Source organism: Nesoenas mayeri (assembly GCF_963082525.1).
Source record: "Nesoenas mayeri genome assembly, chromosome: 3".
NCBI lineage: Eukaryota > Metazoa > Chordata > Aves > Columbiformes > Columbidae > Nesoenas > Nesoenas mayeri.
In genome coordinates this window covers 60227408-60254785 of record NC_137544.1, presented here as the reverse complement: position 1 = coordinate 60254785, position 27378 = coordinate 60227408, and the positions used below count along the sequence as shown (strand labels likewise).

General features: G+C 38.2%; 1 protein-coding gene across 13 annotated transcripts; it reads left to right on the top strand.

Annotated features, from left to right (window-relative positions):
* The first annotated feature begins 802 nt into the window (after positions 1–802).
* On the top strand, positions 803–27178 carry BCLAF1 (BCL2 associated transcription factor 1). Of its 13 annotated transcripts, none has more exons than XM_080341563.1 (14): positions 999–1127; positions 7873–7947; positions 9042–9129; positions 9971–10093; positions 10950–11855; positions 13318–13989; positions 14106–14275; positions 17030–17135; positions 17948–18032; positions 18740–18915; positions 20071–20251; positions 24079–24225; positions 26354–26563; positions 26702–27178. In XM_080341563.1, exons 4-14 carry the CDS (start codon positions 9990–9992, stop codon positions 26705–26707), a joined length of 2763 nt encoding a protein of 920 aa, XP_080197689.1. In that variant the 5' UTR covers positions 999–1127; positions 7873–7947; positions 9042–9129; positions 9971–9989; the 3' UTR covers positions 26708–27178. The 13 variants fall into 13 exon arrangements, 11 of the variants coding, with proteins under 11 accessions (XP_080197687.1, XP_080197685.1, XP_080197688.1 ...); XM_080341566.1 differs by having other exon boundaries at positions 9042–9145; XM_080341564.1 differs by lacking the exon at positions 999–1127 and adding an exon at positions 1144–1589.
* Positions 27179–27378: the final 200 nt, after the last annotated feature.

Sequence of the window (27378 nt, the reverse complement as noted above, 5' to 3'; positions counted from 1 at the left end):
GCTCCATAGAAGGCTGCGTTTAAAGAACTTGGTAGCCAAAATAAATAGATCTAAGCAGTGGATTACTTTTCCTATGCGAGAAACAGCAAGCTGATGTTTGAGGATTGCGTCTGCTGCCTGTCTTCCGTGCCTTTTCTCTCCATCAGTTGTTTTGGCTGTCTCTCAGTCATTGTCCCGTAAATTTAAAAACTGAAAATTGTGCATATGCATTTTTTGATGCATTTGTTTAATTTATAGGTTTTCCCCTTGCCTCAGAAATAATCTGTACTAGCCTTAAAAAAAAGAAAAAACAAACAAAAAAAAACTGTGTAAGATTTGAGGAGTGTAAATTTTATCACCTACTCAGCTGCCACCCATCTTTGTGCACCAGTCGCTACTCTTCACACTCGGCCCTTTGCCGCACTTTTTTTTGGTGTTACAGAACCGCCCCCCCGGCAGTTCCTTCGGGCGCCCTTTTCCCAAGCTTTGTGCCGCTGCATCGCCCCCCGGCCCCAGGCGCACGTCTGCCGCAGAAGGAGCTGCGGTAAAGCACCGCTGCTGCGCGCCCGCCCGCTGCCTGCGAGCGGCGGCTGCAAATGGCGCTTGATGGTGACGCGCTGCGTGGGCCCCGCTTTACAAACAAGCCTCTTCAAGCAGCTCTTGTGGATGGATGCGCATCCGCCCTCAACAGGTAACGAGGCAGCGGCTGGGCCCGGGGAGGGAGCAGGCCCGTTGGGGCACTGCTCAGGGAAGGAAAAAGCGACAGCTTTTAGTCGCGGCGGTGCGAGCGGAGATAAGAGCTGCAGCCGACCGGCTACGAAGCCGCTGCCGTGGGGCAGGGTTAGGGGACGTGTGGCCAGGCCACGCCACTCCCCCAGGCCCGGGGGCGGCCTGCGGTCGGTCACCAACCGCCATCTTCCTTGCGGACCGCTACCCAAAACCAAGATGGCGCTCGGGCGGTGAGCGGAGCCGGTGTTCCCCCGCCCACGGCGGAAGTGACGCATCCACGGCGGCAGCCGCCCCCCGCTCTCTATGGTAGTTTTTTTTCTTTTTCCAGTTGGGCCTCTTCGTCTCTTCTCCCGGCCAGACGGGAAATGGCCGCCTAGCCGCGATAAGGGAGCGGGGTTGCCGGGAGTTCCGCCCGCCAGGTGAGGAAGAGGCGGAGGTGAAGTGGCCGCGGGGATGTTTTGGGGGACGGTGGTGTGCGTAGCCGGGGCCGAGCCGGCCCCGGGGCGGGGGGAAGATGGCGGGAGGAGGCTGAGGGGGAGCAGCCCTCCCCACCCCCCCCGCTTCCCGCGGCGCTCGCGCCCCCCGTACCGCCTGCCTCGCCTCCCCTCCCCCCGCGGCCGCGCGGTGCCCGCGCGCCGCGCCGTCCCGCCCTCCCCCGCCGCGTGACCTGGGCGCTGCGCAGCCATTATCCTCCGCGCCCCCTCCCCGCCTCAGCCCCACAGCGACGGGCCCCGCCGATCCCCCGGGAGGGGCCGGGCAGCCTGGGTCCCGCTGCCCGTCGTCACCGCCCTGACGCGGGCAGCCGCCGCCGCTTTCTGCGGGAGTCGGGCCGACCCGGCGTCCCTCCTCCCTGGGCCTGGACGGCGCCCCAGAGAGCGAAGGTAGAGAAGGAAGGGGCGGCGGGAGGCGGCCGTGGAGCTGCCTTGTGCTGGTTCGCCGCTCCTGGGAGCCCGCTGCGCCGTGGGGCGGGGAGGGGGCGCGGGGGGCGTGGAACGGGCGGCCTGCCCCGTTGGGCCTGCACCCCGGCCGACCTGGGTTTGCAACCTCTCCGCCCGCCCTGTGGGGGCCAGGCCTCAGGGGATCGCCGAGCGGCGCCGCTGACGGGAGTGTGAAATCTGCCCGTTATCCTTGCGGGTGTGACTCCGGGGAGGGAAACGGTGCTGAGGTGGAAGAATGCTTCCCGGTATTGGATCAGCCTTTGCGCTCGTTAGAGGAACTTCCCTTCGGGCATGACTGCGGTTCAGGCGCTTGTGACTTAAACACTCTGCTCCTGCTTGTCTTCCTGCGCCTTCACTGCCCTGTATAGAAATGCCTACAAGAGCCGGCGAGGGGCTGGAGTGTTTTTTTATGCCCCTTGCTGAAAAGAGGTTACTATATTCCTGGTAATGATCATACCTTGGTATACAACCTTTGTGGGATCTTGTCCTTTATTCCTCATTTGCTTTGTAAACCCCTTACTCTTTGCCTATAATTTTCGTATGAAAATTAGGTTGTTGTTTGTATGTCACGGTAATCCTTTACCAAGTCAGTACAACTTGTCGCCTGTTTATCTCTGAGATCAAAGTTTTACCTTAACGATGGCAGTTAAATTCTACTACAGAAAGACCCGAGGGCATGCAAAACAAAGGAGGTTTTGACACTGTAAGTAGCACTGCTTTATTATAAATATATAAAATCATCCCTTTGAATAGTTGTTGTCAGTGTGGGAAGGATTGGCTAAACAGTGTGGGATTCCAGGAAAATGCTGTCTAGCTGTTGTCTTTCTCCTCCTTTCAGCTGTTGTCTTTCTCCTCTCTGATAATCACGTTGCTTTAGATAAAAGCAGGGAAAATAAGGGGTAAAGGTTCTGGCTCTGAGGTGCACTCCAAGCATGCAGCTTCTTGTGGCAGGGGTGGTAGGAATTGCTTCCTCCTACTCGTCCCTTTTGATGTGGAGTGACAGGCTGTGCTGAATGGCAGGAAGATGCTTAATGTGTTACATATATCGTTACTTGGGGCCTGACCGCCTCTCCTCGGAGCACTGGTTTCATGGCTTGAACAAGGCTTTAGTGAGCCTGGCTCTAAGGAACAGTTGCTTGGGTGGAGGCCGTGGCTGAGGCCTTGGGGAAGGGTGAGATGCGGGGAGAATGTACCACAGGGAAAGGTGTGTTGCCATTGGGGACTGAGAAAGCTTCCAGTGATTGTAGGAGTTTAGAAAGGGTCAGCAGGAAGCTCATGTTTGGAGCTAGGGTGCAGGTGTTAGGATGGATTTGATTTGGGCTTGTTGTCAGGGAGGTATGGTGTTATAAGGGTATGAAGAATACAGGAAAATATTTGGAGTTTGTTTACAAGTAGTGGAGACAGGTGAAAGAAACTATCAAAGTAAGCCTTCGGGTTACAGCTGTATTCAGTTTATTTATGCAACAGTTTCTCCCAAAGATATTCTGAAAAAGTGCATTGCGGTCTTGTTCATTTTGCTGGCACTGGCCTCCATACAGCCTTGTGGTAAATGGGATGTGGGGGGGTGGTGTGGCTAAGTCAACTTTGTCTTTTCATCCAGAGTAGTTTTATTCTGGATTAGGTCACTGGTCCAGCTCACCAAGCACCTATATGAATATCAATCTTGGAATGAATGAGGGAGGGAAAATAGCCTTTTCTGCAGCAGTATGCTCATGGCTTATTGCAAAGAGATTGTGCAAACCACCGTTTGTGTATGAAAACACAATGTTTAAAACACTAACCAAAACATAAAAGAAATGGCTATTCCTTTTTGTGTATTGTCAAAATTCTTCGAAAGAGTCACTTTCCTTTCTGTTTGTTTTTTTTGGTGGTTTTTTTTTTTTTTGGTTTTTTTTTTTTTCAGTTAGGGGAGAAACATGCTTTTGTTTGCCAATAGTATTACATAAAAGAACTGCTGCCAATCATATGATAGTTTTGCAGAGCTGATTTTTATTTTGTTTGGTGCTCTTTTTTTACTTAATTTGCAAATATTTTATATTGTTTTCTATAAAGAAATGAATGAATGTATGTTTTACTGTTCCAGTTGACTTTTCATGCTGTAGTTCTTATATATGTCTGTTTTGTCTTTGTAACTGTGTATATATGGTATCAAGATACCATTATATAGCAAGAATGTATAATGGGGGAAAATATGTTTCCAAGCTCTAATTTATACATTCCAAGTTAGTTTGGGTAAATTTGCTATGGTATTTTAGTATTTGTAGGATTCTAGTCATTGATGATCTGAGTGATAGGAGATTACAGTCACAAATGAAATGCATTCTGTTCTTATTTGTGATGTGCTGCTGTTAAGCTTGTGGCCATTAAAAAAAAAAGTGGGGGCATGTAAAGAATGGATAAGAAAGCATGGCAGATGTACAAGAACTGAATAGACGCATTACACTACTGTCTCAGTAAGACTGAATTTCTTTAATTCAGTGTAGGTATTATGAGAGAATACTACAAATTCTGTGGGATTTGTTGAAGACTGTCCTATCCCCTTTTGTTTTGTCCTGGTTGTATAATCCTAATTTATTTTGAAGCCTGAATCTCTGAATGAAAATGCATTTTGGCAACAGCTTGTGAACTACTTTAACAAGATTTTGACTTAAATCTTCCTGACATCTTTCAAGTAATGCTTAAGCAAGAGAAGTGTAGACTACTAAATAACTATAACTGAACGATAGCTAAAATAATGAAGCTAAGAGGAAGCGGTGTTTTGCTAGTGTAAGTGGGGATACCTGTCTTAAAATGTCTTCAAAAACTTTAAAAATGGCTCTACAGATACATTGCATATTCAGTCTGTGTACTGTGAGAAAACTTAAACTTCAGTGATGGAGTAAGACTCTTAAAAGTAATATGTAAAAGGAACTGGAAGCAGTTTTCTTTGTCCATTTTTCTTTTAAACACAGCAACATTTATATCCTTGTTATTTTGTTGCTTGCTGTGGGATAGACCTGATTGTGATGTGTATCTTCTTTTTGCTTGATGGTCACACTTGCTGGCTGAGACTGATTTAAGACACCCAAGATCTTGCTGTTATGTCGTTAAGAAACTTTCATTGACTCTCTTTGGTCATGAATGTGACTCTAGTATCTGACAGGTAGTGGACTATCAGTTTTTTTTAAATGCCCAGGTTTCTGTGTTAAAGTTGTCTGGGGTGGGTTTTCTTGTTCTTTGTGTCTGTGTGTGGGTTTTCGTGTTTCATTTTGTTTGTGTGGAGTTTTGGTGTTGGGTGGTGTGGGGGTTTTTTTGTGTGATTTTTTTTTTTTTTTTTTTTTTTTTTTCCACTAGCTGCTTGCAAGTACGGTTAAAAAGCTTAACTTCCAAATTTGCTGCTGCTGCTAGCTTTGCCAAGCTGGTTTCAGGGAAGCTTTAAAATTACAGTGCTGCCAAAAGAAGCAGTCCTGTCTGGCTGCAATTGCAACTTGTCTGTGTTGGCTCAAATGTTTGTGGGGCTGTGTTATGAATGACATTGGAAAAAAGTAATTTGTATTGAAGCTAATCCAGGTGGTCCATATATTTGGTGATCTAATTCACTATATGACTGCAGAAATACTTGTGCTGCGGTAAGGAAGGATTCATGAGGAATGTAAGGAAATGAGAGATGGGCTGTTTCTTTAAACTAGTGTTGCCAGCTTATTCTGGTTTAAAGCACAGTGAAGCTATAGCAGCTTCATTTGTAATATCCAGATTTTCTAGCACAGTGAAATGGTTGAGAGCCAAGCATCTCTTTTCCTATATTTAGGGCAGAAAGCAAGAACAAAAGAAGCTTGAGTTGCAAAAAGTGTGTGGATTACAGCCGAGGTGTTTCAGGCATAGGCCACGTTCATAGCAGTCATGGTCCTCTCTTAAAAATGCTTGGTGTTAGTTATGACGTCTTGTACCACATCCTTAATATGCACCTTTGGCAGGCTCTGGGTCTCTTCTGAAACTAGTCCAGAGATAAACTTCATGCACTGAAGTGGGAGAGGCAACTAGTATCTTGATTTAGTGATTTATGTTGTTGTATAGCAGCATACGATTCTTAGCACCTCTTTCTCATTGCCTTTTACTACTGTGCCCTTACTTGACACGGTGTAGCCACTACAGACTGACAAGGAGCACTCAACAGGAAGAGGCTGTGGGTGATTTTATTTGATACCATGAAACAATATTTTGTAGTTGTGATACTTTCAGAGGAACCTGTATGTTTTCTGCAGAAGTGTGAAGCATGTAGATGCTTACTGTTACAAAGGAGCAGTTTTCCTACTCATCTCTTTATCTACCACTATTCCTCTCTAAATTAGCTTTAACAGAGATTAGTAAAATTTTAGATTCTTGCATCTTTTGGGAATATTTACACAGACAAACCTTTATTCAAAAAACAGCTATGTAGTCTTTTCAGTTCTGTTCCTAAGTATGAGCATTGTTTGGAAAAGGGAGTTTTGTGTCAAGCTTTTACTTATTATAATTAAATAGAAACAGAAGCTGAAAATAATCGAGGAGTCTTTTTTCAATATTTAAGGTTTTATATTCCGAACTCTTTTTATTTTGAAATGTGATATCCATGCTCTTCTTAAAAAAAAAAAAAAAAAAAAAAAAAATAGAAGGGTATCAAATATATATTTTAGCTGCCGGAATTGGACATGGTATATCCAACAGCTGTTTAAAAAAATAAAGAAGTGTGGTTACTTCTCACCTTTGCCAGTTGCTAGAAAAGATTCCTGAAACTGTGCAGAACTGACTGTCAGAGTTTGAGGTATAGTGATTTAAGATCCTGTCTTCTGCATAGAGGTTTTAAAGGTGAAGCAGTTATCTTGTTCTATATCCCAAAGATCTAAAGACTTGGCTAACTTAGGATTTTGGATTTCAGCTGACACCAAGAGATTGTTTTTAAAAGTCAGAAGTAGAGTTGATTTAAATATTGATTTAAAATCTTGAACTGAATTTCAGCCATTTAGCTGAAGTTTGTATCACTTTTTCTGTGCTAGACTTCTGAATACCTTAATTAACCTTTGCTAGCCAATACCATCTCACCTGTTGTCTAGACAAGATCTGAAGTGGTCCAATACACTACCCTGTTCCTTCAGAGGCTCATGCTTGCTGCTGCTGGGAAGTAAAAACTTAATCTTATTAAGCATATATTTTGTAGAAATTGGAAACCTCTTGGTCACTAGTAGTGAATGGTAAGTGGACTTTTGAAAGCAGTATTTCTTTTAGATGAAGAAAACATTGAAAACGTCTGTGAACAAATGTGAAAGTGTCATTTAGGAGCAGTGGATGTCTTACAGCTTTGGCTTTAATGAGTAAATTGTTGAGATGCAGAATTTCTGGGAGATCCTTTCTGTCTGTTTTGAATTAGGACAAAATTCTGATTTGCTTGGGTGAAATTGGGAAATTTGCTTAATGTTGAGCCAGACTACACATGTATAAGCAGTTTTAAGGCTTTGAGGTAATTAAAAGCTGAAGCCAGTGACAATTTTGTACTTTCGAGACTCGTTTAATTATAATGATTATGCTTTGTTCCTGTATATCTGTGAAAGAGCTTATTTTTGAAGGAGGAGATGTTGGTTATTTAGTTAAATTCATGTATGTATGCAATTTAAACAAGAAGATATAAGAGAGTAATGCTTGTATAAATATTGCAGAGAAACCTATTGTCTTAAGCCCTCATGCCTAATTTTTTTTTCAATGAAGGTAGCACCAGTTAAGTGCAAAGCTGTATATTAAAGTTCAGACTGCTCTAAGAGTTTGCCACTGTCCTTTTTGCTTCCTCCTCCTGACTCTGTGCCGTTCTTTACTCCATAATCCAGCTCTGGCAATTGTTTGGCCCTTAATTAAGCCAGTTTGATAACCTGGCCATATGGATGTGATTCCTGGGTATCGAGAGCCCGCTCACTGAAGGACCCGAAGGGTGTCAGGGCTGTTGTGAAGGCGAGGATAGTGCGTTATACAGCCCTGTAAGCAAGGCTGAAGGAGGAATGATTATGTATGGAAGGGGAGCAGGGTTTTCCCCTTGGCAGTGGCTGGCTCTTGAGCTGCTCCAGTCCTAACATGCAGCTTCACTGAGTCCAACAGAAAATTTGGCGTTCCTTACGTGTTGTCTTTTCATGATAAGTTAATTTTTGAACCCATTTAAGCAAAGGTATTACCTGCCCTTTAGTGAGAGTTGATACCTTTGACAGTCTCTTTTTCTATTCTATAGGGATCACTATTGCTGAAAGCAGAAATAAGAGAGTTTTGAAATAATTGCTTTGTTGGAACCAACTAACCGTTTGAGGTAAGATTAACTTAATTCTAATTTAAAATGTTCTGATTGAATCCAACCATTTAAAATGAGAATTGATTTTGTTTTCCTAAATTTTATGTGTGCAATAAGAAACTAAAATATATAAATCTTTTTGAAATTTGCATCTCTGGTGAAGGTTAACTGTTGTACAGTATATACATACTTGTTGCACATAGAATGCAAATGTATAAATGTTTTTGAATACAGGGAAAATAAAACAGAGTTCCTGTAAAGCTGAAATTGGGTTGTATTATAAACTTACTGTGCACCTAAAGGTTGGTCTGAAAATTACTTGTAATAGAAAAAAACAGAGGTCTTTTTTATATCACTCTTGGAAAATTGGTATGCCTCATGTCTTACAGCAGTTTAAAAACTCTATGTTGCCTGTGAGTACATGGGCCTAAGAGATAAGCCATTTTCTGTGAGTTTAATTGAACATAATGAATTAGAAACCATCTTCTGGGTATAGGTTATGTAAATTTGCTTTTTAATGGAAGGAGCCAATAAAAAACACAGCATTCAACATATTCTTCTCCAAGGTATATAATTTTTGTTCTTATTTAAATGGAAAGCTAGTTTAGTTGCTGGGTTAGTTTTAGATGAGGTTACAATCTCTTTGGGGCCGTGTGAACTGTTGTGCTACTGCAGTGGGGAAAGTTATATGGTGCATGAGGGACCAGTTGAGAGGGGAAAGTTTGGTCTGCTTTTTCTTTTTGGTTTGCTTTGATGTATCTAGATTCTCTGAAATTTTCTCAACTTTAAGCTCCAGTGCTGTTTATTTGTCCTTACATAATTGAAATATCACCCAGATAACAAGAAAAATTATATAAAGTACCTTGTGACAGAGAGTGCTTGTTGTGTTGAGTTTGTATTTTCAATACAATAATTTTAGGCTTTTACACTTTTTTGCAGTACAAAAGCTAAATGTTTGTGTTTTCCATTTTTGTTTTAATTATTATTAAACAATGGTGATTATAGAGATTGAGCATACAAAGGCCTGAAAACATGTAGTTACTTGTTCACAGTTTATATTCAGGTTGTCTAATGTGACCCTTCTTTTTTTTTTTTTTTTTTTTTTTTTAAAGCTGAGCATTTTCAAAAGAACATGGTAATGGGTCAAAGTTTTTATTAATTAAACTGGGGATTTTTAGCCAATGATCTGAAAAGAAAAAGGTGTGTATTTTTTATGGTTAGTACTCATTAATTCTAAATATTTATTATGACTGTACATAAGAAGAAATAGTTATTATGAGTTTATTTTCTTTCAGGACTCACTGCTTTAGAATAAATTGTAGTTCTGTAGCTTACTTTGAGCTGAAAAATGTTGAATTATGTTGTAAGCCGTATTATTTAACAAGTTGTTAAAGTCTTTAAGTTGGCTGTGCATTTTACATGTAGTTTAAAAAGCAAAGCTAACCTAAAAAGATGCAGAGTGGGCATATTGACCAGTGCAAAATTTGGTCAGAGTGATTTAGTACATGTGGTTAAGAGAAATAATACCCCTGGCTGAAACCAACAACTGCTGGACAAAACTCCTCAGGGCTTTTTCTTTGCTTATGCAAAAAATACATTGTAGGGGACTATAAAGTCCCTCCACAGAAGGATTGGTGCATTGAAAATGCAAGGGAACTATAAACCACGTGAATACCAAGAAATTTGTTTAAAATATATTGAAATGTGTAATTGTCCAGACTCACATTATTTCTTGCCTTAATTTGCAGACATTTTTTTTTGTTGCTTCAGCTCTCCTCCTACAGGACCAGTTTGAAATTAAATGTGGAGAACCTGTTATAGTTTCAGATAAACTGCGTGTACTGTAGCTACATTAAATTCTTTAAAACATGGTTGGACTTTTAACATACTAATCTTCCAAGTTATTTTGTTTAGGAAATGCTATGCTTCTTTCTAGTATTCTCACTTTAACATAGAAAAATTTTGTTTGTTTGTAATTTACATAGACTCTAAATAGTCACTTAACTTTTTCTCTCTCCTTGCTGCTTTTCCTTTTGGGAAGGAGTATATCTACTGGGAAAATGGGTCGATCTAACTCTAGATCACATTCTTCAAGATCGAAGTCCAGATCTCATTCCAGCTCTAGGTCAAGATCCAGATCCCATTCTAGAAAAAAGAGATACAGGTAAATTGATGTCTTACTGCATGAAAGCTGGGTTTAGTATATTAGTTTTTGTCTGGAAATCATTTTTCACTTGCATGATCCTCTGGTGAAGGTGGGCCTGGAATCTTATTTCATTTTAGGCAGTATGTAAATTCTGCTTTGGGTGTAATTTATGTTACTTTGATTGTTTAATACTTGGCTGTTTTCTTGTTTTCCTTTATCTCAAGATAATTTTAGAATGCTAATGGTTCTTAGTGATTTGTGGCTTGATTCTTCCCTCTCCCTTCACGTGATGTTTTCTTTGTCTAGTCTCTTTCCCTGTGATTTGTTCTGTATTTCTCATGCAGCTTTTCAGATCTGGAGTAAATTAAGGCTTCAGCAGATAAGCTTTGCTGTGTCTTGTCTTCTCAGTTGCCTCTGGCCTTTTCCTCATCTTTCTTACTAGTGGACATTACCATCTCCCTTGAAAGAAGTGGCTGAATTGAATGTTTACTGCCTTTTCAGCTGCCGTCCACAGGCTGGCATGTTAAACCGGGGGTCATGTAACTTCATGTTCCAGGCTGTGAACTGTGGTGGCAGAGGAACTGAGTGCTATGCTCCAGAATGATGATAATCCTTAATAAAATGGCAGGGTAGGCCGCTGAGGCTGGTAATGTCTTAATCATGTGATGCTGAAGTCTAAGCTTCACTGTCCTTAGGAGTATAGACGTGTTTATTATAAACCTTTAAGACAGAAATAATAGAGATTTTAGAAGTTACTTTAAGACTGTTAGTCAGCTTCCTTTACTGTTCTGACTGCATTTGTGAAATCAAGCATTTAGTGTCAAGGCATTTTGTTTTTAATTGTCAAATATTAATGTTTGCTTTTTAATTTTAGTTCTAGGTCTCGATCAAGAACATATTCACGATCTCGCAGCAGGGATCGTGTTTATTCTAGAGATTATCGCAGAGATTACAGAAATAATAGAGGAATGAGACGTCCCTATGGTTACAGAGGAAGAGGTAGAGGGTATTATCAAGGAGGAGGTGGTAGATACCATCGTGGAGGTTATAGGCCTGTCTGGAACCGAAGACACTCCCGAAGTCCTAGGCGTGGCCGTTCACGTTCCAGAAGTCCAAAACGAAGGTCTGTGTCTTCCCAGAGGTCCCGGAGCAGATCTCGTCGATCTTACAGATCTTCCAGGTCCCCAAGGTCCTCTTCATCTCGTTCTTCATCCCCATACAGCAAATCACCTGTCTCTTCCAAAAGACGTGCGTCTCTGGAAAAGCAGGCAAAGAAAACTGAAGGGGCTCCTTTGCAAGATAGCCCTTTGAAAAATAAATCACAAGATGAACAGAAAGATACATTTGAACATGACCCATCAGAGCCTCTTGATGATTTTAACAAGTCAGCAGCAGCTTCTGGCGACATTTGGCCTGGCCTTTCAGCCTATGATAACAGTCCAAGGTCACCCCATAGTCCCTCTATTGCCTCCCCACCTAGTCAGAGTTCATCTTGCTCTGATGCCCCTTTGCTTGGCACAGCCCACTCAGCAAAAGACACACCTCAACATTCCCATTCCATTCAGCATAGTCCTGAGAGGTCTGGCTCTGGTTCTCTTGGAAATGGTTCTAGCCGTTATAGCCCTTCTCAGAATAGCCCATTGCATCACGTCCCTTCAAGGAGAAGCCCTGCAAAGACAATCCCATCACAGAGTGCTCCCCGTGAGGAGGCTCGAGTGCGGTCATTTTATCCTGAGGGTGCTGAACAGGAAGCTGCAAAAGGTGGAAAGTTTATGAAAAGGTAAGAATTAAATTATAAACCTAATGTTGCCTTTAAAATTCTGAGTTTTGACAAGATCATCACTGTGCCTTGGGAAGTGCCATATGGAATACTATGGAGTAAATATTACTAATTTTAGTCTCGTTGGAAATGAGTTTGAAACATGCCTTTTCCTCCTAAGATATATCAAGGCCTTTGCTGTTGGATAGTGGAGATAGGGTCATGTATCCTTGAGGAAAAAATGTTTTGTGCTTTTCCTTTACAGTATACTTTGTTGTATGCCATTTACTGTTAAGAAAACTCTTAACTGGAGTAGTGCATCAGACTTCATTGATAGTGAATTCTGTTCTAGTAGTTTAAGATCTTAATGCTTTTTGTAGTTTGAAGTGCAAATCTTCTGGAAGTCTAAAAATGCAGATGTTGTGCAATGATTTCTTTGTTAACACAAACAGCATCCATTGCTAATTGTATGGTGCAATATGACACCTTTGATGCCTTGACTTGCATTACTCATGAAAGAGGGTATGTCTTAGTATTATTGGACCATAATTCTGTTGATGCAAAGGACAACATATTTGAAGTTGAATACGTGTTTTCCAATTAACTTAAAATTCTTAAATTTGCTCTTAAAATGTTTGATATAGTAGTATTTTTTAGAAGTCGTAAAGATCTTAATAACATTCAGCTGTTTCTTTCTAATGTGACTTGTACTTCATTGAATTTCTTACAAAATGAATTCTTGAGCAAAGCTTCACTGTGCTATGTAGGTTTGAATGTAGACTTTTAATTTGTCCAGTCAGTGATTCATTGTGAAAAAAATACTGCTTAGAAGATCAAAAATACAACTTCCTCTGGATTAGATGTATTGGAGTTGGTGAATGTATCAGGAGCTGTATGAAAATAAGCACATAGATAAGGCAGTGGTTGAAATAATTAATTGTTGTGTTTCTGTGTGTAGGAGAGCTGCTTTCTAAAGGTTCCTTGCTTGTAAACAATATAGCGAATTTATTAAGCCTGTGTCAGATTTTAGGATTGTCTTAGAAATGTGCAAGATCATGAAAACCATTTACTTTTTTATGGTACTCCTTTAAATTTTTAACTGAAAGTAGTACGACAATGAATTACAGTCTGGATTATCAAATTTCATGTGAATTTGATGGAAAAAAATGACTGGTGTAAGAGACTGTAAAACTGGGTACCGGTTAAGAAAGAACGAATAAAAGACCCACTAGCTTTTTTTATACACTCAAGCAGAGAATTTCTAGCTATTCTACAGAAAGACATTATATTCTTCGGTTGCCTCCAGTGGTACCTTACAAACAGTAGGCTTTGTATGAATGGTGTGTGAAGCATTGCATGCTGAAGTTTAATTGCTCAGAGGACTGTGTTTTCTTCTTGATATGGGATTGACAGAAAAGAGGGATGCAGGTGAACTGGAATGAATGCAATCCAGAGTTACCAGTCTCTTCTTTGCTATCCACAGGTACACAGATGAAGAGTCTAGAGTATACCTGCTTGATAGGGGTAATACCAGGGAGAAGGAGGCCCAGAAGGAGAGAGGATCAGAAAAAGGGAGGACAGAGGGAGAAAGGGAATGGGAGGAACAGGAAACTTTAGATTTTTTTGTTGATAAAGAGACTGGGAAAGAAAAGTTTAATGACTCTGAAGGGGAGGACACAGAGGAGACAGAGGATTACAGACAGTTCAGAAAGTCTGTCCTGGCAGATCAGGGTAAAAATTTTCCTACTGCATCTCACCGGAATGCTGAGGAGGAAGGAGCCAAATACAAATCTAAAATATCAGTCAAGGGCAATAGAGAGAACGATGGATTTAGAGATGAGAAAAGTTATAAGCTTAAAGAGACTGCCTATGTAGTGGAAAGGCCTAGTACAACAAAAGATAAGCACAAGGAAGAAGACAAGAGTTCTGAGAAACAAATGATGAAGAAAGAAAGTCAGTCACCTGAGCAGGTAAAGTCTGAAAAGCTCAAAGAACTCTTTGATTACAGTCCCCCTCTACACAAGAATCTGGATGCGAGAGAAAAATCCACCTTCAGAGAGGAGAGCCCACTTAGGATCAAAATGATAGCCAGTGACTCCCATCGTCCTGAAGTTAAACTCAAAATGGCACCAGTACCTCTTGATGATTCCAATAGGTAAATTATTCCACTTTACAGTGGTTCTCCACCTGCCTGCGGTGTCATTCATCTTTATTTAAACTACTGGTTTCTTTTTGTGTGTCTCTTTTTTTTTGTTATTGATGCATTTTTAGACCTGCTTCCTTGACTAAAGACAGGCTGCTTGCTAGCACACTTGTCCATTCCGTCAAGAAGGAGCAAGAGTTCCGATCCATCTTTGACCACATAAAGTTGCCACAGGCCAGCAAAAGCACGTCAGAGTCTTTTATTCAGCACATTGTGTCCTTGGTTCATCATGTCAAAGGTACGTATTCAGTTTATTGTACTGAATACACATCTGACAATTTCTTTTAAGCCTGTTTGCTATCTCTAGTACGTGAAGATTTCAACCCTATTTTAATGTTGATTTATTTAGTCATGCTTTCCTCCTTTTGAGGTACACAACACAGAAAAAGAATTAGAAAAATAATAGCCACAGAAGCTAGTGTCAGAAACCCCCAAGCAATGTCAAGCATAATAGCAGTTATACTGTGTTTCTGGATAAAATTTTGAGTCTAAGTAGCATATCAAGTTTGAATTTTTGTAGTGCAGTTTAAAACATACTACTTCAGTCAATCTTATTTAGTTTTATTTTAATGACACTAACATACAGTTGTATATTAAGTGGTGCAATGTGGGTTGACAGGTGTCTTTTGCTCTGTAAATACAATGACATTTGTTTTGGAGCATCCCAGAACTCATTTCCAGGTTCTTATTAGAAGAAATTTTTGTGTGTGTGTGTCAAAATAATAAGATTTAAGAAAAATTGTACTTAAAATTATAGTAAAATATGCTGTGATATTTCATCTTATTCCCCTTTGGCAGTATTGTAGTGCTGGAGCCAGGAATTTTACTTACAAGGACTTGGCAGTAGATAAATAAGTCTCTATTAAATTAATTGTAGACTTACTACATTTAAATCAGAAAATAATTAGCTGTGGCTTAATATAAACACCTCCAAGCCCCCAAAAAACCTGCCTCCCTTACCCCCCGCCAAAAAAAAAAAAAACGCAACACCAAAAAACAAACCCATACTATTGAAGTAGATTTATTTTATTTAAGTCACATATCCTGTCAAAGTTTTCTCATGGAAAAATAGATAATTCCTTAAAATTCAGTGAGGATATCTGGAGAGTTCTTTAAATGTGTGGTTTTTTGTTTTGTTTTGTTTTTTCTTCCCATAGCATTTATTTTATTTCACTGGGTTGTTGTCTCGTTCTTATGTACTGAGATAATGTGAAAGAATTTGCTTGTGAAAATAATTTTGCCATATCATCATACAAAGTGGGAATGTGGAGATGTTAATTAGGTGACCAGTTTTAGTGTATCTGTCTGTAGGCGTTGTTTTTTAAGATGTTTTAGCTTCTAAAATTGCAAGGATTTGAGTGCTAGAAGTATGTGCAAAGATTCCCTTAAAAGTCCCATTTTTTAGCAAAATTCATATTACTAAGGCCAAATGACTTCTTATGTTTTGAATTACTTACGAAGAAAGTAATAGTCAACAATAATAGATTATGATAATGTATTAGATTAAAAAAAACTCTTAGTAGGATACCTGTTCAGCGTATAATGATTTTTCTTGTGAAAGTATCTGTTTTATTGATATGTAAAGACATTTAAGGCTCAATCCAATGAGAGCTTGTGTAAGTTTTTGCTTGTATGGTGCATATGTAGGCTGTAGGTGAAATAATATTCCTGAAACTCTCTGTTTTTCTGTAAACTTTTGTATGTTAAACAAATACCTGGTAAATGTAACAGCTTAACAGCCTGTCTGGTCAAGTTACTAGAATATGTACAGTTATGGTTGTTTTTGAAAGCAGAACCTCTCTTTAAGTTTCAAAGTGACTGTTGTCTGTGATCAGAATTTAGTAACTCTTTTGACAAATTGAAGTTATGTTCATTATTGGTGTGATGCGACCAGTCTGAACAGCTCTTTATTAATGCAGAGCTGAAAATGCCCAGTGATGTTTTCTTTTTCATTATAACTAGGTCCTGGAATGTGTTTTGAAATGGCAAAATCCATGTTACAAAAGTAAAATAGCTGTTGAAAGATACAGATGCCAAACAGGCACAGTTGAACCTTCTGTCTTCCTGGCAAAAATGGCATAAAAACAGAGTTTCTAGATCAAATTCCTGTGTTTGATGGAATTGTGATTGAGGCACTACCCTTGTAGTGGCCGTTTCAAGTTTTAATGGTTGGTTATGAGACAAATACTGGATGCCGGGCGGTAAGTTGATACAGATGTATGTTGACCTGTTAAGCAGATAGCTTGCTTCATATGTAACATTTCATAGCTCATGACTTTATGTATTTCTATATTACATTTAAACACATTTGTTGAGCTGGTTTAAAAACTGAATTTTGCTGTTGCTAGTTTAACTGTCTCTGAAGGAGAGAGAAAATTTGTCAGAGAAATTGTCAAGTTTGCCAAGATGCCAGATGCTTAAATGAGTTTATTTATATATAGGTGTGTTAATTGTCTTGGATCGTTTATCATCACAACTTCAAATCAAGAAATTGTATTCTTTTAAGAAATTACTTGTTAGGTCAGTCATGTAGTTATGAAGCATACATTACTTAAGTGTTTTCACTGAATTAACTTTTAAGTTAAAAATGTGATGAATAGTAAAATTTACTTATTGCAAGTATTCATGACTCAAAGTAACTTCATTTTCTCTTGTGGGCAAAGTATAAAATAACTGTTGAGAAATGGCTTCTTTCTAATGCATTAGATGAAAATGTCATTGAAAATGAGCAAGTCCAATCAGTAAATGATGCTTGAATTAGATATAATACAGTCATGGCATATTTATAAGTAGACTTGCAGTGATGCTGTGCACTGTTAATTTGTTTGTGTTTCAGAATGTGTAAATATAGGGAAAACACCACATTTGCTTGTTCTGATAGATTTATTGAAAATATTATGGTTTTGCCTGCTACTTGCCTTTCTGTCGAGAGTAAAATACCTGTCAGTTGAATTAAACTAATGAATCAGTGTTTTTCTGTTGTAACCAACAGAGCAATACTTCAAGTCAGCTGGAATGACCCTAAATGACAGATTCACTGCGTATCAAAAAGCTACTGAAGAACACTGCACCCGGCAAAAGAGCCCAGAAATACATAGGTACATATTAACTGCATAGGTAGATACTTTGTGTTTCAAATAAATGCTTGCTAATATTTCTTCTGAGAACTCCAAATATTTTTTCAGTCTGTACTGAATTATTTGTCAGTTTCTTGTGAAAACAGAAAATACAAGAAAACCCCACTGTCTTTTGTCAAAGAGAACTTGGGTATCTGAGCTATGTCTGACTTAATCTATGGCTTTCTAGCAGATGTCTTCTACCTCTGGATCTCATTGGGATATATTTACTGTCCTCACATGCAGTGCTCAAATATTGAGGGGCATATGTCTTGAAGATGAAAAGAAGCCCCATACATGCATCTTTATTCTTCAGTGTGAAATGTTCCATCTCATATTACTTTAGTTTTTGTGTGTGTTCATTTTGTGAGGATATATTATGTCTGTTTTCAGTATCCAACTTTGTATGTTTTCTCAACTGTTAAATATCATTGGCTTTACAGCAAGCTGTTGTGGTGTTGATGACTTCTTGGGGGGATGGATTTTCAACTGGCTACATATACTGATCTTTTGAAATAACTCATTAAACATTTTTTATATCTTCAAAGCTGCACTTAAAATGTGAAAATGCAAACTGCCTGTTTTCTGTATTTGCATTTTTAGCATACTTGACACAGAACACAACCGAGGTTTTTAATTTTTGGTCTGCTTCTGTATTCTCATGTTGGGGCTTAACATAAAAAAGTTTGTTCTGCTGTAAAACTGCCTTATTTCTCAGTTTTCTGTTGAAATGTCTGAGGCCGTTAACAGTCACATAGATGTGTGGCAAGACACCACTTTTATTTTACATTTAGGAGGATTGACATCTCTCCAAGTACTCTGAGGAAGCACACCCGTTTAGCAGGTGAAGAGAGAGTCTTTAAAGAAGAAAGTCAAAAAGTAGGTTCTAAGTAAACATCCTGGCTATATTTCTGAACTTAATTTATTGTATTTCCCTTTAAATCTGAACTTTAACTTTGTGTATAAAAATACAAAGATAACGAGTATGTATTGTATCTGGAGTACTTGCATTTAGAATATTTTTTTTTTCTATTGAGTAAAACATGTTACCAGGAAAACAGTTTCTATAGCATGATTTTGCTATATTCATAAAGTGGCATGTAAGGTCAAGTGTTCTCTCACCTCGCTTTTGTTCTTGGACATCTCTTGACCAATTTTGTGGCTCTAAGCTACCCAAGGATAAAGAATAGAAGGAGAAAAAAGAGTACTGAGGTGGTCAGTTAGTGGTATGGTTGAATTGTAAAGGTGCTTATACTCTGTTAAAGACAATTCACCAGAAGAAATTAATACTTAAACATACTCCCAAACCATGTATTATGGTCTGTCTGCATCAAAAAATAGATATCCTCTTGGCTTGATGGGAACGCTTCTTTGAAGATGAAATTGCTTTGCGGTTTTCTTAGATCCAGCCATTGCAGATAAAGGGCGTTCACTTCAAGTCCATTTGTGTGTTGAAGAGTTTGTTGAAAAATAGATAAATACGTCTCACTTTTTTTAAAACTGATGCACAGTTTGTCTTTTCATTCAGATTATCTTCTGGAGGTTTTATTTCAAAATTTTGTTCCAAAATATATATTTGTTTACAGGGAGATAAAAAATTAAAGTGTGATTCTACTGATCTTCGGCATGACATTGACCGACGTAGAAAAGAGCGAAGTAAAGAGCGAGGAGACTCAAAGGGTTCCAGGGAATCCAGTGGGTCAAGAAAACGGGAGAAAACTCCAAAAGATTACAAGGATTACAAATCTTACAAAGACGACAGGTAAATATTTGAAGTCCCTATATAGGTTTTTAGCTTCTAATTAGCCTTTTGTAATTGTAAGCTTAATTGCTTTCAATTTTCAATGTATAATGGAACATTTAAATTTAAACAATTAAAATTATTTGTTTTACAGCAAATATGTATTATCTGTCTTTTACACGGCTTATGGTGGATGAGGACAAAAACTTTGGAATAGCAAGCTAACACTGAAAAAAAAAATGACAAATTAATCTGTCCTATTATCCAGGCTACATCAGGAGGTTGGACTTCAATGCAGTACATTTCTATAAACAGTTTGTGTAAGAACTTTGGTTCGTTATGCTTGATTCCGCACTTTTTCAACTCGTAACACCCAGAGTATGAGAATCTTACTGATACTTAGGTTTTAACATGGGTGAGAAGGGGAATTTTTGGTTTTGTCTAAAGCTAGTGGGCTGTTTTTAAGAAAAAAATGTTAGCATATCTCAGTGGATACTGTGTGGCAGTGGTAAGAGTTACTTCAGGTATGACCTTCCTTTGAATAGAATATTAAAAATATTGTAAATTCGGTCAAATTAGTACCACTGTGGGGGTTACTAAAAGTCTTGCTGTAGGATTTTTTTTCCCCCTGCTTTGTACTTGGATATACAATGAATTTTTACTTATGCTTCCTGTTTCCCATTCACTTTCTGACTTTGGTATCCATGTTATCTTCCCCTGCCTAATTCCATACAGCCATCTATGTAGGGAAGCCCACACTAAATCTTCTCAGTAGTGTGCAAACTGAACTATGTAAAGTTACTGTAAAACTTTGCCTTGAGGATTTTCTTCTGTTCAATTTCTGGTTTTCTGCCTCGGAAGAAGGGCAGAGCTTAAAAGTAACAGAATCTCTTCAGGGCATCAAAACCTAGAAAAACTGTATTTGCAGTTTGCAGACTGCTGCTTTCCAAGTCGCTAGCAATAATATACTTTTAAAATGTGCATTTAAATGTGTAAGAGGCGGCTGGAAAGCGGAACTATACTTTAAATGTAACAGCTGAAATATATAACAAATATGTGACTTTATAACCAGAAGGGGGATGGTTTTACATAAAATATAGACACCTTATAGTATAGCATGTTATGGACTATCTATCACTTTTAAAATAGCACAGAGTGTATATTTTTATTTTTCAGTAAACAAAAAAGAGATCAAGACCGTACCCGGTCCTCCCCATCTTCCTCTCCATCTTCTTCCTCATCGAGTTCTCGAGAAGAAAAGGATAGCAAGAAAGAAAGAGATGAAGAGTTCAAAACCCACCATGAACAGAAAGAATACTCTGGTTTTGCAGGAGTCAACAGGCCAAGAGGCACCTTTGTAAGTTGCTCTCTTACTCTTCCCCCAAAATTACAAACACTTGACTAATAGCATAACATATGTAAGTGTTGCAGCGATTAACGTTAGGCTAGACTTCTTTCATAGCAGTGGTTTTTGAGTTCTTTTATGTGATGTACCAAACCTGAAAAGTTGTTTGTTTTTGTTTTTTCCCGGCACTGACCAATAGTGGTTAATTGCTGTATAAATATGTGTTAGTATACACAGTAGAGACCATGGTGTACGGATGGGAAGAATGATTTCTTGCTTATTCCTTGTTCTTTTGTAATTTTGTTGTTTCCTGACAGGACCTGAAAATTTACCTTTCTGTAAAAATTGAATCTTGTGATCTGTTAGTTAGCTCCCTGCACCCTGTTTTTCCGTGTCATTTTCAGTTTAGTCTTGCCTTCCTTTGTGTGTGATGCCTGCAACTTGTTAAATAGAGACACATAATTAAAAATATACCTCAAGCTTCAAATGGCTGTACTGAGGAGATAGTATACTTGTTTTTTAGTGTTTCTTTAATTTAATTGGGAAATGTAGAAGCATTAGTAAAGACTAGAAATCAATAAAGGAGGCCTTGAAAAGATAAGGAGCACTTAAAAAACAAACAAACAAAAAACAACACCAAAACCAAACTAAACAAAACTAACCAACCGAAACAACAACAAAACCCCAAAACAAAATGCCCAAAAGTAGAAAGTTCAATGTTTGGATGGGGAAAAAGCATCAGACTTACAAATTGAGTAGGAGTGATTTCATACTTTCACAGTAATTTCTTCGTGTAGCCTGTAATTAAGACTAAATAATGCTCAGATGCATTGTTTGGTATAAATGTACACTGAATTGTTTGTAGTAGGGTAAAAGAACTACATACAAGGGTGTCTGAAATTCATGTGGGGTACAAAATATATGTACAGTGAGGCTTCTAACATATTCATTGCATGCAAATGCAACATTCTGTGTTTTCTTCTAGAAAAACCTTTAGAAAACATTTTTAAAACATCCATTTTACCTTTCTGTACCTGAGAACAACCCATATATGTTCTTTAAGTGAAAAATGAGCAAAAAAGGAAAACTATCCAAAACCAAAGGATATTCAGTTATGACAAACAGGGAAGAAACCTGAAAGGAAACATTGTTTCTTGTCACTTAGCTTGCAGACATCACACCAGTGCCCAATCACATTGGCTTTGCACTCACACTGGCCTGTTCGAGAGTGCAACACTTGAGTTAAGGCTTGAATCTTCCATCAAAAACACTGTAGCTACTAGAAGAAAATTCAAAGTTCAAAATTTGTAACAGTAAAAATGCATTATTTCCTCCTTCCTTGTTATTTTTTTTAATATAATTATATTAAGGAACAGCTATGTGACTTGAGTGTATAATGCTTGGATGGTATAGGCATCAAACATAATATGAGCAGTTTCTAGCTGTATAAGCTACTGGCACTGAGTAAACAAAAATATCCCCCATCCCCAGGAGAACTGGTTGAAGTAAACTTGTAATTGGTGGAAGCCTCACTGCTTTATAAAACCAGATTGTAGATGTTGTGAAAGAGATGCTACTTAGCATCAGATTGGATGTGTAGTAGATGCTAATTGGAAATTTAGTAGACTTTTACTAATTTAACTACTGGTGACTGCCAATTCTACCTGTGCAATATTAACTGGTTAATGTTTCCTAATGATATAGGTGGTCACACACAGACTTATTGAACAAAGTATATCTGAACCGGAGAATCTAAATAGGCCACTGTTGACTCAGATCTTCTCTTTAGGGATACAGCTTGGATAGTATTGAAATGTACATGCTGTCTAGTGTAGGAATGTCCTTGTAATTCAGGCTAATAGTGGCTGTGTTCCAGTAAATACTGCTTTAATTTTGAAGTAAATGTTTTGGTTGTGAATTGTTCCAGGAGCAGGAAGACTTGAGATATAAGAGACTTGAGAGAGCATAACTTGCCGAATATAGGGGCTTTAGTGAAAGCTAAGCTGTCTATTTCATGTTAGATAGGCAATGATTTTTCACTAATGCTGCTAGACTATGCTTAATTCTAGGCTTCTTGTACATAAACATCATGAATAGTTTTGAAGTAAGAACACAGAAATAAGGTTAAGAAGGATCTTTTAATGACACTGTCATTAATATCCAGCTCCTAAAGAATTCGGTGTGTAATAGTTCTGTGTAAAAGGTGTTTTCTTTTTCTATAGAAAATGTACTCTGTCCTTTTTGTGATGGTCTTTGCAGTAAATAAGCCTGTAAAGATAACATACTTCTGTATTTCTTTACTGAAAGATGAGCTGATGGGTAGAGGAGTGCTAATACAATGGTGAGGAAAGCTCTAGATATTTTTCTTAAAGGGAATCTAATAATAGGACCTAATGCCAGGAAATGCTGATCTTGTGTTGTGTGGTGGGTATTCTTGTCTATATTTTTTTTCTTTTTCTTTTTTTTTTTTTTTTTTGTGGGTTTTTTTTGTTTTGTTTTGTGTGTGTCTGTGGTTGGTTTGCTCGTTTTGTTGATTTTGGGGTTTTTCAATCCTGTCATGATTTTGTCTCTACATCCTTTCCCTTCCCACTCTGTGATACTGCTTGTTGTGCCCTAACTTTGTGGAAGTTTTAAAGTTAGTGGAAGTAAAGCATGTAGTATTTCCTGTCTTGTACAGGTTTTTTCAGTTGATATTCTGACACTTTCCATGTGATTCTCCAAGCAATTTTTTTCTTCCCTCCTTTGCCTACAGTAGGGTAGGTCTTATGAGCCTTTTTCGGTCTGTTTGATTTCAGAGTGGGTTTAAAACTGTCCAGCATAAATTCTACATTAGAAATATTGACGCTTTGTGGAAGCCAGTGTACATAATACTCCTCTTTCCAGTTAGTTAGTTATATCTTGCTCTGGTCTAGGTTTATGAAACATACTTACTTTTAACAAATTAATTTCTGGCCATACTTTTGTACAGTTTCTGTGTCTTTAAGTAGACTGTTTATGGAAATCGTGTTCTGCAGTAACTGCATGTTTTAGCAGTCTTGACTTCCTAACCTAACCTTTCTTCTCCCCTTGAATGTAGGATATAAACTCTTGTTTAATGTTTTCTACAAGCTAAAATTATGTATGCTGAGGGAACTGTATGTATTATACTTACTATATTCCAAGTTAAATATTTTCTTTATTGCTGTGAGAATTTATAGCCTAACATTTTAAAATCCTGTTAATTCATTATAAAGAATATTTAAGACATTACTTTTCACTTCAAGTATTGCTACTTTGTACAGTACATATGGTTGATTTTTCTGAGTAAAGAATTTGCTCACCTGAAATTTAATTTGGCCTAAAGTACATTTCTAAATCTCAGTTGAAAATGTTTGAGTCACACAAAGTAGATATACTTACTTGAAAATTGCATTGTTTGTATGTATTCTAGGATATTTTTCTTATAACTGGTATGACTGACTCCATAAATGACCTTTCCTGCTGACAGTTTTCTCCCTATTTCAGTTCAGTTTTTTTGGTTTTGTCTGTGAACAGCTTCAGAAGCTTCTTCTGACCTGTTGTTGCAACACACCAGTGTAGCAGCAGTCAAAGGACATTTTTTTGGTGGTTGTGGGTGAATTTATGCCAAGAACTTAAATATGCTTCATTAAGTTTAATAGAATCATTATTTCAAAGTGAATGCTTGAATATATTACTTAAAGTAATATGTAAATTTGAAAATGGTTTTACACTTCCAAATGCTGTAATTAAGCACAGAAAGAGCATTTTCAGTAGTAGAGAACTTGAACTCTTCTTTGTGGCTTTATGTAAATGAATTAAATGACATTTTGGTTAATCAGTTTCGAATTAGGGGCAGAGGAAGAGCCAGAGGAGTCTTTGCTGGAACAAATACTGGTCCCAGCAACTCAAATACTACTTTTCAGAAGAGACCGAAGGAAGAGGAATGGGATCCTGAATATACCCCAAAAAGCAAGAAATACTTCTTGGTGGGTGTGGAGAACTCAATGTCTTATGCATGCTTTTGTTTTTTCAAGCTTTCTACAAGTGTGGAAGTAGCATGCATGTATAGGCAGGGACTTGAGTTATGTAGCCATGGGAATTTCAGTGTGGTTGTAGTGCCTGGTTCTGCTTTGCTTGTATCTTTCCGCAGCAGCCTGGCAATAACTGGGGCCTGATGGAATTAATCTCCAAGATTTTAATCAGTGGATGTGAAAGAAGGCAGGCTCAGGCTAAAATTTTTAAAAAACAAATTTTAAACCAAAAAGGCTTGTACTGTGTTTTCCTGGATTTATGTCTGTATGGCATTAAAGCTTTGTCTTAGATTTGTCTAGAAGTCTGCAAAAGTGGAAGACCAGGAAAAGATGACAGTATTTGTGGATGTACGTAGGCTGACTCTGATATTAGCAGTCCTTCTGTTCTTAGTCGAGTAGTGTGACAGTTGTAAGAAAATCACCTTAGTTTTCACAAAATCACAGAGTGTTAGAGATTAGAAGGGACCTCAAGAGATCATCTAGTCCAATCCCCCTGCTGGAGCAGGAATGCCTAGGTGAGGTCGCACAGGAACATGTCCAGGTGGGTTTTGAATGTCTCCAGAGTAGGAGACTCCACAACCCCCCTGGGCAGCCTGTTCCAGTCTTCTTTTACCCTCACTGAGAAGTTTCTTCTCAAATTTAAGTGGAACCTCTTGTGTTCCAATTTGAACCGATTACCCCTTGTCCTATCGTTGGTTGTCACTGAGAAGAGCCTGCCTCCATCCTCGTGACATTCACCTTTTATTTATTTGTAAACATTAATAAGGTCACCCCTCAGCCTCCTCTTCTCCAAGCTAGAGACCCAGCTCCCCCAGCCTTTCCTCATAAGGGAGATGCTTCGCTCCCTTAATGATTTTTGTTGCCCTGTGCTGGAGTCTCTCCAGCAGTTCCCTGTCCTTCTTGAACTGAGGGGCCCAGAACTGATGCATTAACACCTGCGTTTACAAAAGGAGGATTGTGCATGTTGTGTAGTGTACTGAATACGTAGCCTCTGTTCCATTTGATAGCCTTAATAATGCAGACTAAGGATATTGTTTCACAATTGAAAAATGTTAAGTAGTGAAGACTAGACCTACTCCTGTAGCTATGTAGTTTGTCACAAATATGTTAGCAGGTAGTGTAAGAGATATTGCAGTCCCAATTGAGATATTTATAGAAGTTTTCCCCACACATATATGAACTTTTCTGATCTGTAAACATAGAGATGTGATAATCTATTAATTAAGAAATTCTGTGATAGCTAGAAAAACAATTATAGCTACTAAACTTCTTCCTCATCTCCAAAAATGTTTTTAAATTTAAAAAAAAAAAGCACCCTTTAACTTATAATACATAATTGTTAATAAACTGCTCTATATAGGTGTATGTGTTTAATAGTTCAGATTTCTTTCCAAATCACAAGTAAAAAAAGCGGGTGTTGAAGCAGGTATACCTTATAAATAGAAACTTTTTTTGTATTAAATAATTACAGTGTTCATGGAGTGAACTGTTAGAAGACTTATCAGACTGTGTAAGGCTATATTAGCAAACTCGTAACTTACTAAGCAGGAAAACTCAGTTGTTTGTTAATGTCAGATTTAAACAGTTTAAACTTCATTTGCCCCATTGCTCAGGTGAAGCAGAGTTTCTGAAAACTGCCATCAATTATCTTTCCTTAAGTATTAATAACTCTTATTTCTGCATTAAAGTAAAAATTAAAAAACCACCACATTGCTAGAGCTTCTTCCTTTAAAATCACAGACTTATTTTTCATCAAAACCAGTGAGCGATTCTTTCTTCTGACTGAAGATGAGTGTGACAGTAACTGATGAGTTACTCGTATCAATTGATATGAGGCAGCTAATTGATATGACAGCTAATAAGGGCTCTTAAAACAATTTATTGTTGTGGTTTTAATTATAGGATCATGAATTGTATGCTTCACAATATATTCTATAGATTATGATCTGAACGGGTAAAAGTTCTGTTAAGTTTTTTGTTTGTTTGTTTCTATGTATAGTATAAATAAGACACAGAGTACTAACATTGAAGAGGTGCATTTAAGGGATGTTCTAAGCTTGTTCTTTGTCTGGTATTATTGTAGCATGATGACAGAGACGATGGTGTGGATTATTGGGCCAAAAGAGGAAGAGGCCGTGGAACTTTCCAGCGTGGCAGAGGGCGTTTTAACTTCAAGAAGTCAGGTAGCAGTCCGAAGTGGACACATGACAAGTATCAAGGGGATGGGATTGTGGAAGATGAAGAAGAAACGATTGAAAATAATGAAGAAAAGGACAGACGCAAAGAGGAAAAGGTAAACAGTTTAGTGAATTGCAGATTAGACAGCGTATTTTGCAGTATCTCAAGTAATTGTGTGGGGGGATCACTTCAAAAGGTTTTGGAGTTTGGTTATTAACAGTTTACAACAAAACTGTTTTCTTTCTTTCCCCAGGAATAACCCTGGAAGAAAGTTGTAGCTGAAAGAGCAGCTCTTGCACCACCCACACAACATTTTTAATATGTTTTTTGTTGTCAAATGAATGTAAGCATTTTACTTAAATTTTACTGTTGGAAAGTAGTTTAGAGGGATCGTTTTTGTTTTAAGCCTTTAGAAAAAAAATCTTGATATAGTAAACTATGTTAATGATCGTACAGGTAGAAAGTAAAATATTTGTAACAACTTTTAAGAAATTTTACTGTTTGTTATATGCATTGTAATTCTGCTTTGTCCAAATATATGGTCAAGTACAACTCTAAAAGTTTTGATTCTCCCCTATGTCTGTGTTTTATTCTGAAGTAAACTTACAGCTCTGCACACCTGAAATCTTGGAGCAGCATTTTTTTATAAACTGATTACTACTTCTGTGTTACCATTTTATAAGAAGTGTATTTAAGGGTAGTTATCCAGTCACAGTGTAAGTACAAACAGTTGTGCAAAATGCTGATTATACGTTAGTGCACGAGAATCACAATTACGTAGTGTCAGTGATAAACCTGGATTCTTATTCCACCCTGCTAGAGAGTGCAGCAAAAATTTAATCTTTGAGAGTTAAATTGTCACTCTTCTTTAGTAGCCTAAGAAATACATCTCTATATAAATATTGAAGTGAGTTTCAAGTGTATTATTTC

What these genes read in the sequence shown, in the direction of transcription:
- BCLAF1 (XM_080341559.1), top strand. Translation starts at nt 1,012, where the DNA reads ATGGTAGTTTTTTTTCTTTTTCCAGTTGGGCCTCTTCGTCTCTTCTCC. An exon ending in CCGGGAGTTCCGCCCGCCAG is followed by an intron (nt 1,128 to 9,970) that starts GTGAGGAAGAGG and finishes CCTTTTGGGAAG; the next exon opens with GAGTATATCTACTGGGAAAA. An exon ending in TTAAAGAAGAAAGTCAAAAA is followed by an intron (nt 18,033 to 18,739) that starts GTAGGTTCTAAG and finishes ATTTGTTTACAG; the next exon opens with GGAGATAAAAAATTAAAGTG.